We start from the raw sequence: 15,361 nt of genomic DNA, 5'->3' as shown, positions 1-15,361 counted from the left end.
CAGTGTTGTTCCTAGCAGCCAACCCCTAAGGGGAAAGAGAATGTCCTCTCACAGGCAAATGGATGAAGTATCCATATGATAGACTATCATTTAACAACAAACACCAACAAATAACACTTTAATAGAAAGAAGTCACAGGCTATAACATGCATAAACTTAAAAACGTGATGTCAACGGGGAAACAATGACCAATATAAAAGACTAGAAAAGGCCATTCTGTAAATACAAAGTAGGTTAGTGATTACTTGGGGTCAGAGATGAGAGTGGGAATTATGTATAAATGGGTGTATCCAATAGATACTCTTATAGGGTGATGTTCTGAAAAATGGATTATGATAATGAATGTGCACTTCATTAGAACTGATGAAAACTCACTGAATCATCTTGGTTTTTAAGCCTATGTGTTCTATATTTTAATGAAATTGTTAAAAAAAATAAGTTTTGTTTCTAATCCCCAACTGAGATTGGGATAAAAACAGCCTCTTGTGAAATTCCCTAGAACACCCTGGAACAGATCTCTTCTCAAGAGTTGTTTTAAACATTTCATTAATCATTTCAATAAAATATATCATTTCTGAAAGTTATTAATCCCATAAGAGTGATTCTTACAAGCCATGTTCCTTTGATGTCAGGAATGTGTTTACTTGGTCCATTTGGCAACAGCTACACTGATCAATTTATCACAAAATATTGTCTGATTTTCTTTTAGACTTTGGGATAAGGAGGAAGGAGCCACCCAGAAGAAACCAAAAACCTTATACCCAGAGGTAGCATTTCAAACTATTTGCACATCAGCAAATATTCCTGAGTCTTAGATCAGCACTGGAGATTCTTCATACCTGTAAAACCAGAGTTCTGGCTTAGTTCTCTAAGAATTGCCTCAAATTTCAACTTCAGGAATTTTTTCTATAACACAATCAAGTCCCTTTGGAATCTAATGATCTGAGACCCAAACTAATTCAGGGTCTTGAATTCCTTTCTCAGTTAGAAATTAAGTTTCCATCAACCCGTCAATACCCATATAGTCTACTCCATGAAGTCTCATTTCACAAAAGAGTTCTTTTCCTGAATTTTACTTGTACGCAGTGGGGGTCCCTTGAGATTTTAGTGTATGCATTCTCAAATGGCGGGGCAACAAAATATCACATGCCTGCATTAAGAAAGCCAGGTATAAGAGAAACCTGGCATTTAAAGTGGCACCCACATGCAGGACCAGTGAGAACTTCATAGACACAGTAGGCTAATGTGGTCAGCTCCTGAACATTTTTAAACACAAACTCTACTTTCTTTAAAACACAAAATTCATTATTTCCAAAGAGTGAAAACTGTGTGTACATACATACCTGACCCAACAAACCAACTAGAACACATCTAAGGACCCAATCTGATTCAATCTAGCATCTTGTGACTTTTGCCACCCAGAATTCTTACACCGTGGTGCAAGAGCCTGTGCTTGCTGCAGGGGGAATAATCCATCCAAAACAGCTGCTTTTGGTTTTTCTCCTAGAACTGTTACTTTCATGTCTGAGTTGGCTCAGGTACAAGCTCTCTGAATTCTCAATCCACTGAGGTAAACTCAAAAGATAACTGGGGAGATTTGTGCAAATTTGAACATTCCCTGAAAGCAAACTCCACTGAGCTTCCCTGACTTGTCTGTTTATCACATTCTAGGTACCCTACATCAAACATTCCATATTTTCACTAATCTAGAAGTCCACAATTCTGTGAGAGTAAGCGTCTACCAGACGTGACAATTCCAATAAGTCAAAGATGTTCAAACTATTTTCTGCAGTATCAGAATATTAGATAAAAAGAAAACTTAGAAATCATTAATGTCATCTCTTCACTCTACTGGTAAAGAAACTAAAATTGAGAAGGTCCAAATGACTTGTTTAGGGTGACACACTGGTTGGTTGGCAAACGGGGAGAGAGCCTATGTTACTAAAGTTCAGGCATACAGTCCCTTTCCATTACACTGGATGGCTGTGGAAGGAAGCCAAAGAGAGAAATCCCCGAAGAGTCTTTCAAACGTAAGTTTGGCTTTTCAGAATCATTTCTCTTCACATGCTTTCTTCACATCAACCTAACTTTACCAACTCTAATCAACACTGACCACCCTCAAGATGAGAGACCAAAGGGGAAGAAGGCTGTTCCTACTTGTAAACCCATTGAAGTTGATGCTTCTAGTCAATGATTCGGGTAGTTTATATGTCAAGTGTTTAAATAAGGGCACAATCTGAATTCACCTACCCTCCACTCACTACAGTCCCAGAATTACTCAGTACACTGATGTTTAAGATGGGCTGACCGACTCTTAGATTTCTTACCACACTTTTTACATTCATATTGTGCGCCAGTATGAGTTTTTACATGTTCAATAAGGATTGTGCTCCGAGTAAAGGTTGCTCCACAATAATCACATTTGTAGGGTTTCTCTCCAGTATGACTTCGGAGATGTAAATTAAGGGATGAACTCTGTCTGAAAGTTTTCCCACATTCTTTACATTTGTATGGTTTTTCACCAGTGTGACATCTCAAGTGACGACTGAGGCGGGAATGAGTAGGGAAGGCTTTATCACAGTGGGTACATTTGTAAGGTTTTTCTCCTGCATGAAGTCTCTGATGATAGATGATAGTACTAAAAAGGCTAAAAGATGATCCACAGTCCTTACACACATATGGTTTTTCTCCAGTGTGGGTTCTCTGATGTCTGGTAAGGCAAGAATTCTGTCTAAAGGCTTTTCCACAATCCTTACACTTATAGGGCTTCTCTCCAGTGTGTATCCTTTGATGCTTTGAAAGAGAGGAGCTGTGAGTGAAGGATTTATCACACTCATTACACTTATATGGTTTCTCTCCAGTATGAATTCTCTGGTGTTGACAATATGATGAGTAGTCATTGAAGGATCTCCCACAGTGTTTACATTCATAGGGCTTTTCTCCAGTATGAGTTCTTCGATGTATATCGACAGCGTTTAAACCAGAAAAACTTTTTCCACATTCATCACACTTGTAAGACTTTCCTTTTTTGTTAGTTTTTTTATGTGGTTTAACTGATGGGCTAGCTCTGTGAGCTTTTCTACACTCAACACACACAGAGAGTTTTGAACTATAGCCAAGAGCTTTCCCACATTTTTTACACTTACTGGGCTCTTCAGTTTCAGGTCCTTTGTCTTTATTTGAGGTTTCACCTTGAACTAAATTCTTCTGGCATTTTTCACATTGAGAGGTTTTACTACGATACCATGAGCTTTGAGTAAAGGCTACTCCACATTTACTACACTTCTGGGTCTTACTCAACGAACCAATTCTCGGTTGTCTCTTATGGTCACTAAGAGATGAAGAGTGACGTGAGTCTTTCTCATTTCCACTGCATTTCCTTAACTTTACTACACTGTGTTCTTTGCGGTTCACAAGATCTGAATGAAAGATGTAGGGTTTCTTGCCTTCCTTAGACCTCTGAGACTTCTTTGTTAAGCAGGTGCTCCGATGTTTGATTGTGTCAGAAGTTTGTTTGGAATTCTTTCCAGAGGGAGTTTCTTTACTCTGATGGCTACTGTGCTTGCTATGATCTTTCTTGGATTTGCCATGTCGTTTCTGGAATTCTGCCTTCAAGCCATAACCATCATCACTGAAGCAGTATTCTACTGTTTTCTCTAAAGTGAAGTCTTCCATAAAGGCATCCAATTCACTTCTAGACTCAGCTTCTAGAAGAGATAACAAAGCAAGTATTTCCCATTTTCAATAAAGGAAGCTGTGATATTTGGGACTGATGTAGGAACACAGTAATAATTTTAAGAGATATAGCTTAGTTATCAATTACAGCTTTATAAAATAGGCAAGATATAATATAGGAAAGCAAGATGAACAGACAGGCTAGGAAAATATTGTAAAAAATGAAAAGCTGATGCTTTATGTAAGGAAAGTTTCAGATTTTTACTCTTCTTTCCAATTTCTGTACCAAGGTCAAACTTATTTATTTTCTCTATACCCAAAATTTATCTTTATACGATTACCAAATGTCTGGTTCCATGATGAGCACTTTATTTGCATGGTTTCACTCAGTCCTCACAACAACCTGATGAAGTACATCTTGTACTTTATTTTATGGGACACACAGTGTCAGAAGCTTGTCCAAAGTCACATGTATTGTAAGTAGTAAAAGGCATATTTTAAATTCTTTGTATTATTTTGAATGAGTGTTTTGCCTGAATGTACATCTGTGCACTACATGCATGTATGCTGTGTTTGTGGAGGCCAGAAAACTGGATTTACAGATGGTTGTGAGCTGTCATGTGGGTGCTGGGAACCCACGTCCTCTGGTAGGATAGCCAGTCCTCCTAATTGCTGAAGCATCTCTCCAGACCCTAAAGCCATAGTTTAATTTGATCCCCATATTATACAGCCACTCCTCAAAGCAGGCAAATTCCATTCATTTTTATTGAAAATCCCAGTCACTTCACGAACACACAGTGTCACCTAGGATAAGATTTTAAACATCACCACAATCTGGCCCTATCAATCCTGAAGACATTTTTATTTTTTAATTATTTATTTTATTTTTTATTTTATGTGCACTGGTGTTTTTGCCTGCATGCCTGTCTGTGTGAAGGTGTCAGATCTCCTGGAGCTGCAATTACAGGCAGTGGTGAGCTGTCATGTGGGTGCTGGGAATTGAACCCAGGTCCTCTGGAAGAGCAGCCAGTGCTCTTAACCACTGAGCCATCTGTCCAGCCCTCCTGAAATATTTTAATCAGACATCTATTTATTGTTCTTTCTAGATCACTGTCCCCTTAATCCTATTCTTTGAATTTTAAAACCTAATACCTAAAATGCAATGCTCCAGTGCATTTTAATAAGTCTGACAGGCTCAAAGGTTCAAAGTCTGGTACTTAACATGGAGCTTTCCCCCAAACTATATATTGTGTTTTTCTTAGAACTTTGAATTCATTTATTAAGTATATTATTCATGCTGGCTTTCCCCATTATTTAGTGTCCCTCCTGGTATGTGCATATGTGGGAATGCACATGCTCACGTACATACATGTAGAGATCAGAAAAGGATGTTGGGTATCTTCTATCATTCTCCACCCCCTCACCCGCCACCCTCAAGACAAGGTTTCTCTTTGTAGCTCTGATTGTCCTGGAACTCAATATGTAGACCAGGCTGGCCTTGAACCCAGAGATTCACCTGCCTCTGCCTCCCCAAGTCCTGGGATTAAAGGTGTGCACCACCACTGCCTGGCTCACTCTCCATTTTTGAAAAAAAATACAGGTCTTTCACTGAGCCAAAAGCTCACACTGTTTCAGCTAGTGTGGCTAGGCAATAGTAGTCTAAAATCTACCAGTGTCTACTGCAAGGCTGGGATTATAGGCATAAAGTTCATACTTAGCTTTTTCACAGGTCCTGGAAATTCTAACCTGGTTCTCTATTCTTGAATAGCAAGCATTTTACCTATTAAGACATCTCCCCTGGTTAATCATAAAATCACATAATCAGTAGGGCAGTGGTGGTGTACACCTTTAATCCCAGCACTTGGGAGGTAGAGGTAGGCAGATCTCTGAGTTCAAGGCCAGCCTGGTCTATAGAGCCAGTCCCAGGACATCCAGGGTTACACAGAGAAACCCTGTCTCAAAAACCAAAAGGGGGGGGGAAACCCACATAATCATCTTCCTAATTGTTTTAATAGGTAATTATAAAACTCAAGATCCTATTACTCACAAGTTATGTAAATTTTTCCATATAGTTTAGAATATAAAAAGTTACCATGTATTATTACTATTTCCAAGATCATTGGTAAATTTTGAAAATGATTTTTTTAAAGACAGGGTTCCTTTGTGTAATAGCTCTGGCTGTCCTGGAACTCACTTTATAGACCAGGCTGGGCTTGAACTCAGAGATTCACCTGCCTCTGCCTCCTGAGTGCTGGGATTAAAGGCATGTGCTACTACCGCCCAGCTGAAAATGATAATTTTAATCAGTTACATAATAATCCATCCCATATAATTTATTGATTCCCTTATTGAATGTTTATCAAATTATGTCTCCACAGTTAGGGGTATAGTTCAGTGGTAAAATGTATGCTTAGCATGCCTGAGACACTGGGTTCAGGTCGAGTGTGTGTGTGTGTGTGTGTGTGTGTGTGTGTGTGTGTGTGTGTGTGTATGTATGTGTTTAACTTTTACATAATACCTAAGGAATAAAATGCCTCAATACTTACCCCTAATCAATGATCTACATATTCAATTACTAACAGTATTATTGCTTTAAATGGATAGTCCCATTAGTGACTAAGTCGGAACTTTTTCATGTTCCCAAGCCATTAACATTTTCAATTTTGTCAGTTATCTGTACAAGTTGCTTGCTCATTTCTTCTAAATTATGTGCTGCTAGCTCATTATTAATTTGTGTAAGTTCAATGATTATTAAGTCTGTCTTTCCCTTCATGTCAATGGCTTTTTAACTGCAAAACAATGCAAAAACAGGTCTGGGGGATGAATCTCTAAATTGTTGGTTAAACATAATAAAGTGATTGTTGTATTTTTATTTATGTAATTATAATGGAAACAGCTGAGAGGCTGACTAAAATAAATGCTTTAGAAAATTCAATTAAAGAATAAAGGTACTAATATATGTAATGGCATTTTTATACTTAAAATATATATTAAATATAGTTATTTTAAAATTTTAGGAAGATGCAGAGAAAGATAAAGGAACAAAAACCTAGTCCATCGAAGGTTAACATAAAAACTAACATAACTTAACAAATGTTTTCCAGATGTTAAAAATACATAAATATTTAACCTATACATTTAAACATATGAACATTTTACTAACAAAAATGGAACTATTTTACATGTTTACTGGTTGAATTCCCACTTACCTTTTGAGATAAAAAGTTCAAATGCTAATTAGGTTATTATTCCTTTATACAGATGCTCCTTGATTTACAATGGAATTATGTCTTGGTAAATTCATTGTGAGTTGAAAACACCCTAAGTAAAAATGTATTCAACACACTCACCATACTCTGGGGCTATGAAGCATGAGGTCACATGAGCATGACTGTACTGGGTGACACTGCTGTCCAGTGCAAAAGAGTAGCAGACCACACACTGCCAGTCAAGTAGAATTTCTTCTGAACATGTACCAGTTTTGCACTCATTAATGTAAAAAAGGAATCCAAAAACAAACCATTGTTACGTCTATACTCCCACAAGCTTCCACAATTTCTTTTATGTACCATTCGTATGGCCTGCACTCAGTTACTAACACACTTGTCTTGATAATTTTTTTTTTTTTGGTTTTTTTTCGAGGCAGGGTTTCTCTCTGTAGCTTTGCGCCTTTCCTGGAACTCACTTGGTAGTCCAGGCTGGCCTCGAACTCACAGAGATCCGCCTGCCTCTGCCTCCCAAGTGCTGGGATGAAAGGCGTGCGCTGCCGCAGCTGCTGCCACCACCCGGCAATAATTGGTTTTTTCAAGTGTCCATAATGTGCTTCTCAGATCTCCTGTGGGGAGACTGTCTGCCTGCCCCTGCTACTGCACTCACATCAGGGCCACTGACACACACTGACACCATTCACCTCTCATGGTCAATGGTGAAGTACACAGACACTCCAGAACCATTTCTGTGAGATGTGGAGTCCCTCTCATGGGATTGCTGCCCCAAGCCTCCTCTTTGGCTTTACCTAAACTTTACAAACCATCTTCAGCTTAAGATCCTTCCTTCCCCCTCACTCAGAGGCTTCACCTGCCTGTACCATGCTCTCACAGAAATGCAAACTCCTCCTCCATATTTCTTGATTTCTCCCAACATATCTCCAGTGTGGGGAGTCACATCTTGGCATCTACTTTTTGGAAGACCCAAACAAATATTGTCATCATTAAAATGAAGATTCCAGGAAGATGAAGGCTCTCTTCTAATCAGTCAACTTTGTATTCTAGCATTACATCCACCCAGCAGTTCCAAGATTTTTTTTTCCCCCATGGTTTTCATTTCCTTCTTACCTTTTACCAACTCACCTGGTCTGGGGCCTTCAGAAATTTCTTTTTCCAGTACCCTTGGCAACTTAACCCACTTCAGCTGGGAAATCAATTCAAATTTGGAAACTGGAAGGCCTGCTCAGAGAAAAGAAAATGATTGTTTACACATAGAACAAAGACGACCTAGCATTCGGATTTAGCCTGTTTCCCTAAGGAAGATAAAGACGTCGTCAAATACAGAGGAGGAATCCAAGGAGGAAGGAAGGGAGGGCATTTTGGACAACAAAATTATGTTCCACATTTCCAATCAATGAAGCAAAAACTTTCTTAGGAGGAAAAAAAAAAATCACAGAAAGTACACTTTCAGAGTCTATTTTTAGGAATAGTCATGGTAGGTCCTGGATGCCCAGCAGATACAGCTAAAACAATCACATGACATTATCTTTCAGACAATACAGGGGATGAAGCCACTACCCTCTTAGATGCCAGATCCTGAAGAGAAGATGTCTTACCCAAAAATTCTAGGTTCTTCAAGGTTTCCAGCAGCACTTCCTTATACAGCTCCCTTTGAGACGACTCCAGCATCTTCCACTCTCCTCTGGTAAAGTCCACAGACACATCCTCAAATGTTACAGGTTCCTAGAAGACCAAGCACAGCATCTTTGCATTGCATTAGTTCCCAACAGACCTTAAGGGTTCAGAGAAGTGGTTAGGATATAAGCAGCCTGAATGTGTCCAAGCTGTGTGTGTATTTGTTTTGCTGGGAATTGAACTCAGGGCCTGGTGTATGCTAGAGAAGTGCTCTGTCATCTTCAACCTTTTTTACTTTTGATTTCAAGATAGTTTATCACTAAGTCGCTTAACGAAGTTCTGAACTTGAGTTCCCCCTGCCTCAGCCTCCCAAGTAGCTGGGATTACAGATTCATGCCCAACCAGGCCTGGTAAATGTTTTATTTATTTTTTTAAAGAATTCATTATTTTTATGTATGTGAATGTTCTGCCTGTGCATATGTATGTATACAGCATGTATGACTTGTGCTTCTAGAGGCCAGGAGAGAGGGTTGGATCCTCTGGAATTGGAGTGGAGGACAGTTGTAAGCTGCCATGTAGGTGCTGGGAACTGAACTGGGGTCCTTTGCAAGAACAGCCAGTGCTCTTAACAGCTAAGCCATTTCTCCAGTCGAGGCTTGGAGAGTTTCAGAGTCCAAACAACTATAATAAGAAATATAGAACAAGGGTACTGTACAGTTCTGACCTTTCCCACTTAAGAATCTAGCATTAAATATCGATTGTACAAGACCTCTCTAAATTGTTAACACTGATCAAGTTAACCCCAACACAGTAACTCCTAAGATTAAAATGAAAATCATAAATGAGGGTATGAATTGACATTGCCATCCTCAAATCTGTAGACCGTAAGCTAACTCCAGGTAATAGTTAAATACATGATAGCTGCTGTGTTACAAACTTTATTCACATGAAGTAGCAATGCTTGTTATTACTCAGGGACTGTTTCTCTCTTCAGCCCAGGCTGGCCTCAAACTCATATGAGATCCTCCTGCTTCAGCATCTCTAGTACTGGATTATAGGTGCACACTGCCACACCTGACTGCAGCAATATTTTAAAATGTACACTCAGAGAGAATCTGGTTCAGTAATATACTCATGCTTACAAGTATGCCACATTCACAAACAAGTATACTAACTCATTAAAATCACTTTTTTCTCTTTTTTTCCTTTGAGACTTGTTTGGAATCCACACTGGCTTGAAACCAACCATCTTGACTCAGGAACTTTCCAATTTTATATTATTATTATTATTATTATTATTATTATTATTATTATTATTATTTCAGAACAGTGTTTCCCTGGCTGGCCTTGAACTCAGAGATCTCCTGCCTCTGCCTCTTGAGTGCTGGACTGATTAAAGGCTCACACCACCACTGTCTGGCCATCTTTCCAATTTCAGTAACCCCCACTCGTCATCTTAAAGCCCATAGCTTAACTACACTTGCAATGAATGATTTTTCTTCCGGCAAATAATGTTCATAAGTTCCAGGAACCTGGAAGCAGACCTACCCCTGGAGCTCATTATCGCTCTACTGGAGAACTACTACTTGTTACTGTAATTTTTTTCCTAACTGGTGATTACTAGTACTGGAAACTTACTGATCCATAACCAGTTGTTTTTCCCAGCTACTGCATGAGTTCTAGTCTTACTCAGTTGATCCCAAGGCCTCCCAAACCGACAGTAACATAGTCTGTAATAATATGCCTTTGTCTCTCACACTCACACTTCCATCTTATTTCTGCCTCATTTCACTTGGTTGACTGCCATGGTCAGGAAACACTGGTCTTGTTGCTTGCATTGGGAGCCCTGCTTTTTTAATCTCCCGATTCTCCCCAGGTGGAGATGTTCTTTACCATATTAGGGAAATACAATTCTATTTCTACCTGACTCATTTTGTCCAGAGTAACTTTTGGGTTTTGGTAAATGCTTCCCCTGCAAAAACACATTTTGGGGTGACGGTGGTAATAAGTGTGCTACAGAATGCCTGAGGAGGTCAGAGGACGACCTGCTGGAATTGGTTCTTTCCTTCCACCATGTCGGTCCTGGGGACTGAACTTAGGTCATCAGTCTCAGCTGTGGGAGTCTTCACTCACCCAGCCATCTCTCGGGCCTTAAGTAATTTTGGTTAGCCTCAGCATTATTTTACCGTCTGTGAACCCAATAAACAGCAAGTAAACAGTGACCTACAGGTTGTCTTGGTTGATTTTGTATCTTCATTTTCCTCACTAATAGCTCAGTTTCCACTGAAGAATAAAAAGCACTGACAGAAAACTCACACGTGGCTCCGTGTTTGGAGGAACAGCCACCATCTCTTCTCCCAAATCTTCCGCTTTGCAAACAGCAGAATCTTGAGTGCTAAGATCTGGGGAAGGCGGGGGAAAAAAAAAAAAAAATCAATCTGGTCTTTCAGCTCCATTCTTTGTACGAAGTCAGAACTCACCACAACCCCCTGGCTTGGGCTGGATTAATTTGCTAGAATGGCTCACAGGAAGCGTTTATTTGTCTATTAATTATAAAGGCTATTAGAAAGGACACAAGTGAACAGCCAGATGAAAAAGCTGCACAGGGCAAAGCCTAGAGAGAAAGGTTCAGAGCTTCTAAACTTAGTCACAGCCTGGGTACGCCTAGATGGAAACTCTCTCCATGCCCTCTTCAGGGGTACCACCCTCCAGGAATCCCCATACGTCCAGCTTTCTGTAAGACAACATCATCATGTAGGCATGACTCATGACATCATTGGTGATCATCTCAACTTTCAGCCCCGCTCCTCTCTAGAGGTGGGTGCTGTGAGTGGCATCCCTCTACAGCTGCATTGGAAATCAGCCTCCATGGGTGGTTACTTCTGGACATTCCAAATATCATCTCATTAAATTCAGGCATGGCCACAAGGGGCCTATGGTAAATGACAAGACGACTGTCTTTCACCTTCACATCTATCGAGGGTTCTGGAACAGGCTTCAGGAACCAAGGAGGAAAGCACAAATATTTTAATAAAGAGGCATTTATTGCTCTAGTCACTTGGGAAACGACAAGGGTTATAGGGCTGCAGGCCAAGGAGGGGATGAAAACTCAAACAGCTATTTCATGATACCCTCTGGAAGAGAGTTCAGAAATCAGTGTTTTCCTTCTCTTTAAAACAGAACCACCAGAGATAGAAAGTAGTCTTTCCCCCACTATTTCATCAAAAGACCTTTCTAGTTCCTGAGTCCACAAAAACTGAGTCTTCCTTCCACAGACCCTTAGCTGTAAAATACTTACTTTGTACAATAAAGAGTTTAAAAATATTTCTAATATATAAGATATATCAAGATAATCCAGCTTTGCTCAAATGTTACTTACAGCTGTTACTTACAGCTTTGTTTATTGAGCAAAGGCACTAATCTGGCTAAAAAACAAAACAAAACAAAACAAAACAAAAAAAACCTCAACTGTGCCTCTGGGATTGTCGGCTGATTCCTACGGATAATACTTAAGAAGCAAGAAAACTCTATTGTGTGTTTAAGGGGAAGCAGCCCAGGGTGGGGCCCTGGGTGAGCTCACTGAGATCTTAGGGGTGGGAGACTGGGTCAAGACTCCAGCAGCCGCCCAAATTCAGTGACTAAGCACACTGAACCTCCTTAGATGATGATGCCTTTTCAGATAAGGGGAATAAGACGTAAGAGGATCAACTTAAGATTGTTCTTTCTTACAGATTGCTGCTAGCAAGGGATTCTTCATCACAGGAGCCTCCACACAGAGGCCAGAATTTTGGAGAAGCAGTGAACAGAATGGATTCTACCACAAGCTCGAAGATAGCCATGAGGAAGTACTGTTTACCACCACCAATTCAGTTTGTGGTCACACAAGTACCTGGTGTGCTGAAGATGTGGGCTGTCTGTCTGCTCTCTGATTTACCACTACAACATACTGATTTCTCAAGATTAGGGACCCTAAGAGACCCGACAATGCAGAATTGATTGTAAGTAATCTGTGAAATGGAATGTTCCCCTTAAATCAGTGGTTCTCCACCTTCCTAATGCTGTGACCCTTTAATAGTTCCTCATGTTGTGGTGACCCTCAACCATAAAACTATTTTCGTTGTTACTTTATAACTGTAATTTTGCTACTGTTATGAATCATAATGTAAATATCTGATGTGCAGGATATCTGATATGCAACCCCTATGATATACAACCCACAAAGGGATGTCGACCCACAGGTTGAGAACCACTGTCTTAAATGACTACCTCATCTTTGAATATATAGTTTTAATTCTTAATTTTCAATCTTAGCAGTATTGCTTCCTTTGAGAGATTTACTTCAAACCTTAGGGGATTCCCCCCCCCCCCCCCGCCGCCCCCCCCCCCAACTCTCCACCTGTAACTCTCACCTTCCCTTTCTTCAAGTGTTTGGTTCAAATCTTCTACCAGGGTTAACACCTCCACACTACTCTCAGGGCGCTGAGAAGTCACCCAGACCCTCATCTCTCCAGGCAAAACCCTCAGGAACTGCTCGAACACTAAGAGCTCTAAGATCTGCTCTTTGGTGTGAATGTCTGGTCTCAGCCATTGCTTGCAGAGCTCCCAGAGTTGATTCAGGGTTTTTCTGGGTCCTTCTTCTTGTGAGTAACAAAACCACCTGAACTTCTGCCTGAAAGAATCTAGGTCATCAGCATGTCCTCTTAAGACCCTTCCTTGGACCCTGGAGGTATCCACTCTGGGGACCCTGCTTTGTTCGCTTGCAGCCAGAGCTGGGGGGCCTGGGGAGACGGCTGTCATCATGTTCGGGGGCACGTAAGCTTGCATCGTGTCACCAGCAGGAATCCAGGCCTCTTTAGACTATCTGGGTACGTCTGCTCTGCCACAGGTACTATCTACGCACAACAAACTACCAAGGCCTCTAGGAATCCAATTTTCAGTCTTGAAGGAACTGTCAAGAAGAAACAAAAGACATCAAGTGAGGTTATTAACTCCGAAAACATTGGCTTTTACCACTTACACAGACACACACACACCTCTCCACCCCCATACCTATATACTTAGAGGCATTGAAAAGCTCTGGCCAACCAACTAGTCTATTAAAAGGAGAATCTTAAAGATTTATTTATTTATTATGTTAACAGTGTTCTCCCTGTGTGTATGCCTGCACACCAGGAGAGGGAACCAAGATCTCATTACAGATGGTTGTGAGCCACCATGTGGTTGTTGGGAATTGAACTCAGGACCTCTGGAAAAGGTGCTCTTAACCTCTGATTCCAGCCCCATAAAAGGAGAATCTTTACAGAATAAAAACTGAAGGTTTCAATAAAGATAATTAAACATACTCTGCAAGCAGATACTTACTTCAGACTTAATACTACTCCTCACAGACAAAATGAGTGGAAGACCCCTCCCCCCCATTCCAAGTGATTCAGTCACAAACATGTTCAACAAACACACATTTCCTTCATACCAGGTGCTCAACTCAGAAACTTGATTTCGTACTTGATTATCGAATTTCCTCCCCTCTTACTTTTCACATAACAAAGCTCAGACCCCCCTCCATCTTAACATTTATTTTTAGATTTATTTAATTTATGCGTATGAATGTTTTGCTTGCCTGTATATATGTGTACCACGTGTGTGCTGGTGCCACTGGAGGTCAGAAAAAGGCACTGGATCCTCTAAAGCTAGAGTCACAAAAAGGTTGTGAGCTGCTACGTGGCTGTTGGGAACAGAACCTGGGTCCTCTGAAGAGCAACAAGTGCTCTTAGCCTTGGAGCCACCCTCCTAAGTATATTCCTCTTCAATCCACACTCAGGCTGTAGCCAAAGGATTTCTCCTAACATTCAGAAGCTGATCCTGTCATTTTCTTCTAGGAAGTCCTCACGGGTCCACTAAGACCAAGTTAAATGCAGAGAGCACACAGAACAATCTAGAGATCTGCCTAGAAACCTCACAGATGGACCCTGAAGCCACACAGAAATATCCCACAGCAACACTCTCCCATCCTCAACACCAGAAATTCCTGCTCCCTCTTCTCTTGGAATGCTGCCTTCTTCCTCTTACTAATCCTTTACTCATTCTTCAAAATACAACTCTTGGGGCTCAGGGGTGAAGAGCACCTGCTGCTTTGCAGAGGAACAGGGTTTGATTCTATTCTTGGCACCTACATAGCAGCCCACAGCCATCTGTAACTCCACTTTCAGGGGATCCAACACTCTTCTGATGAGCACACAGTGCAGTCATACATGCAGGCAAAACAGCCATAAACACAAAATAAAATTAGGGCTGGAGATATTGCTCAGTGGTAGAATACTTGCCTAGCATGTGGAGGTCCTAGTTTCAATCCCCAGTAACACACACACACACACACACACACACACACACACACGACGACCACCACCACCAAAAAAGGGATCCCACAAGAAACATATCAAAGACAAAACCCTGATTCTTCTTAGCTGACTCACCCCCACCCCCCACCCCCACCCCCACCCACCCCCACCCACCCCCACCCACCACCCAGCGAAGCTTCCCTTTGATCCCCAAATGAGCTTTTGCACACAGCCTGGCCTGTGCTTCATTCATTCATTCATTCATTCATTCACTCACTCACTCCATAAACGATTGCATCTACCGACATGGGAATGGGCAGTGTGGGGACAGGAGTGCACAGATCACTTACATCAAGGAAATATGACCTGAGATGTACCACTATTCGGCAAGATGTACGAGTGTCTTATAGCAATTAGAAAAGCGTTAACTACCCACCTCAGGGCCCCGACACCCAGCACACATGATGTCATTTACTCCTTTGCTAACCATCAGGCGCCCACCACGTTACC

General features: G+C 40.9%; 1 protein-coding gene across 1 annotated transcript; it reads right to left on the bottom strand.

Moving 5' to 3' along the window:
* Positions 1–1,807: 1,807 nt before the first annotated feature.
* Positions 1,808–13,440, bottom strand: Znf483 (zinc finger protein 483). Its single transcript, XM_059255807.1, has 5 exons — positions 12,926–13,440; positions 10,833–10,918; positions 8,498–8,624; positions 8,025–8,120; positions 1,808–3,707 (listed from the first exon to the last, which is right to left on the bottom strand). The coding sequence occupies exons 1-5, from the start codon at positions 13,338–13,340 to the stop codon at positions 2,275–2,277; spliced, it is 2,157 nt and encodes a 718-aa protein (XP_059111790.1). The 5' UTR covers positions 13,341–13,440; the 3' UTR covers positions 1,808–2,274.
* Positions 13,441–15,361: the final 1,921 nt, after the last annotated feature.

Source organism: Peromyscus eremicus, chromosome 2 (assembly GCF_949786415.1).
Source record: "Peromyscus eremicus chromosome 2, PerEre_H2_v1, whole genome shotgun sequence".
Classification (NCBI taxonomy): domain Eukaryota; kingdom Metazoa; phylum Chordata; class Mammalia; order Rodentia; family Cricetidae; genus Peromyscus; species Peromyscus eremicus.
This window is presented reverse-complemented; position numbering and strand designations above follow the sequence as displayed.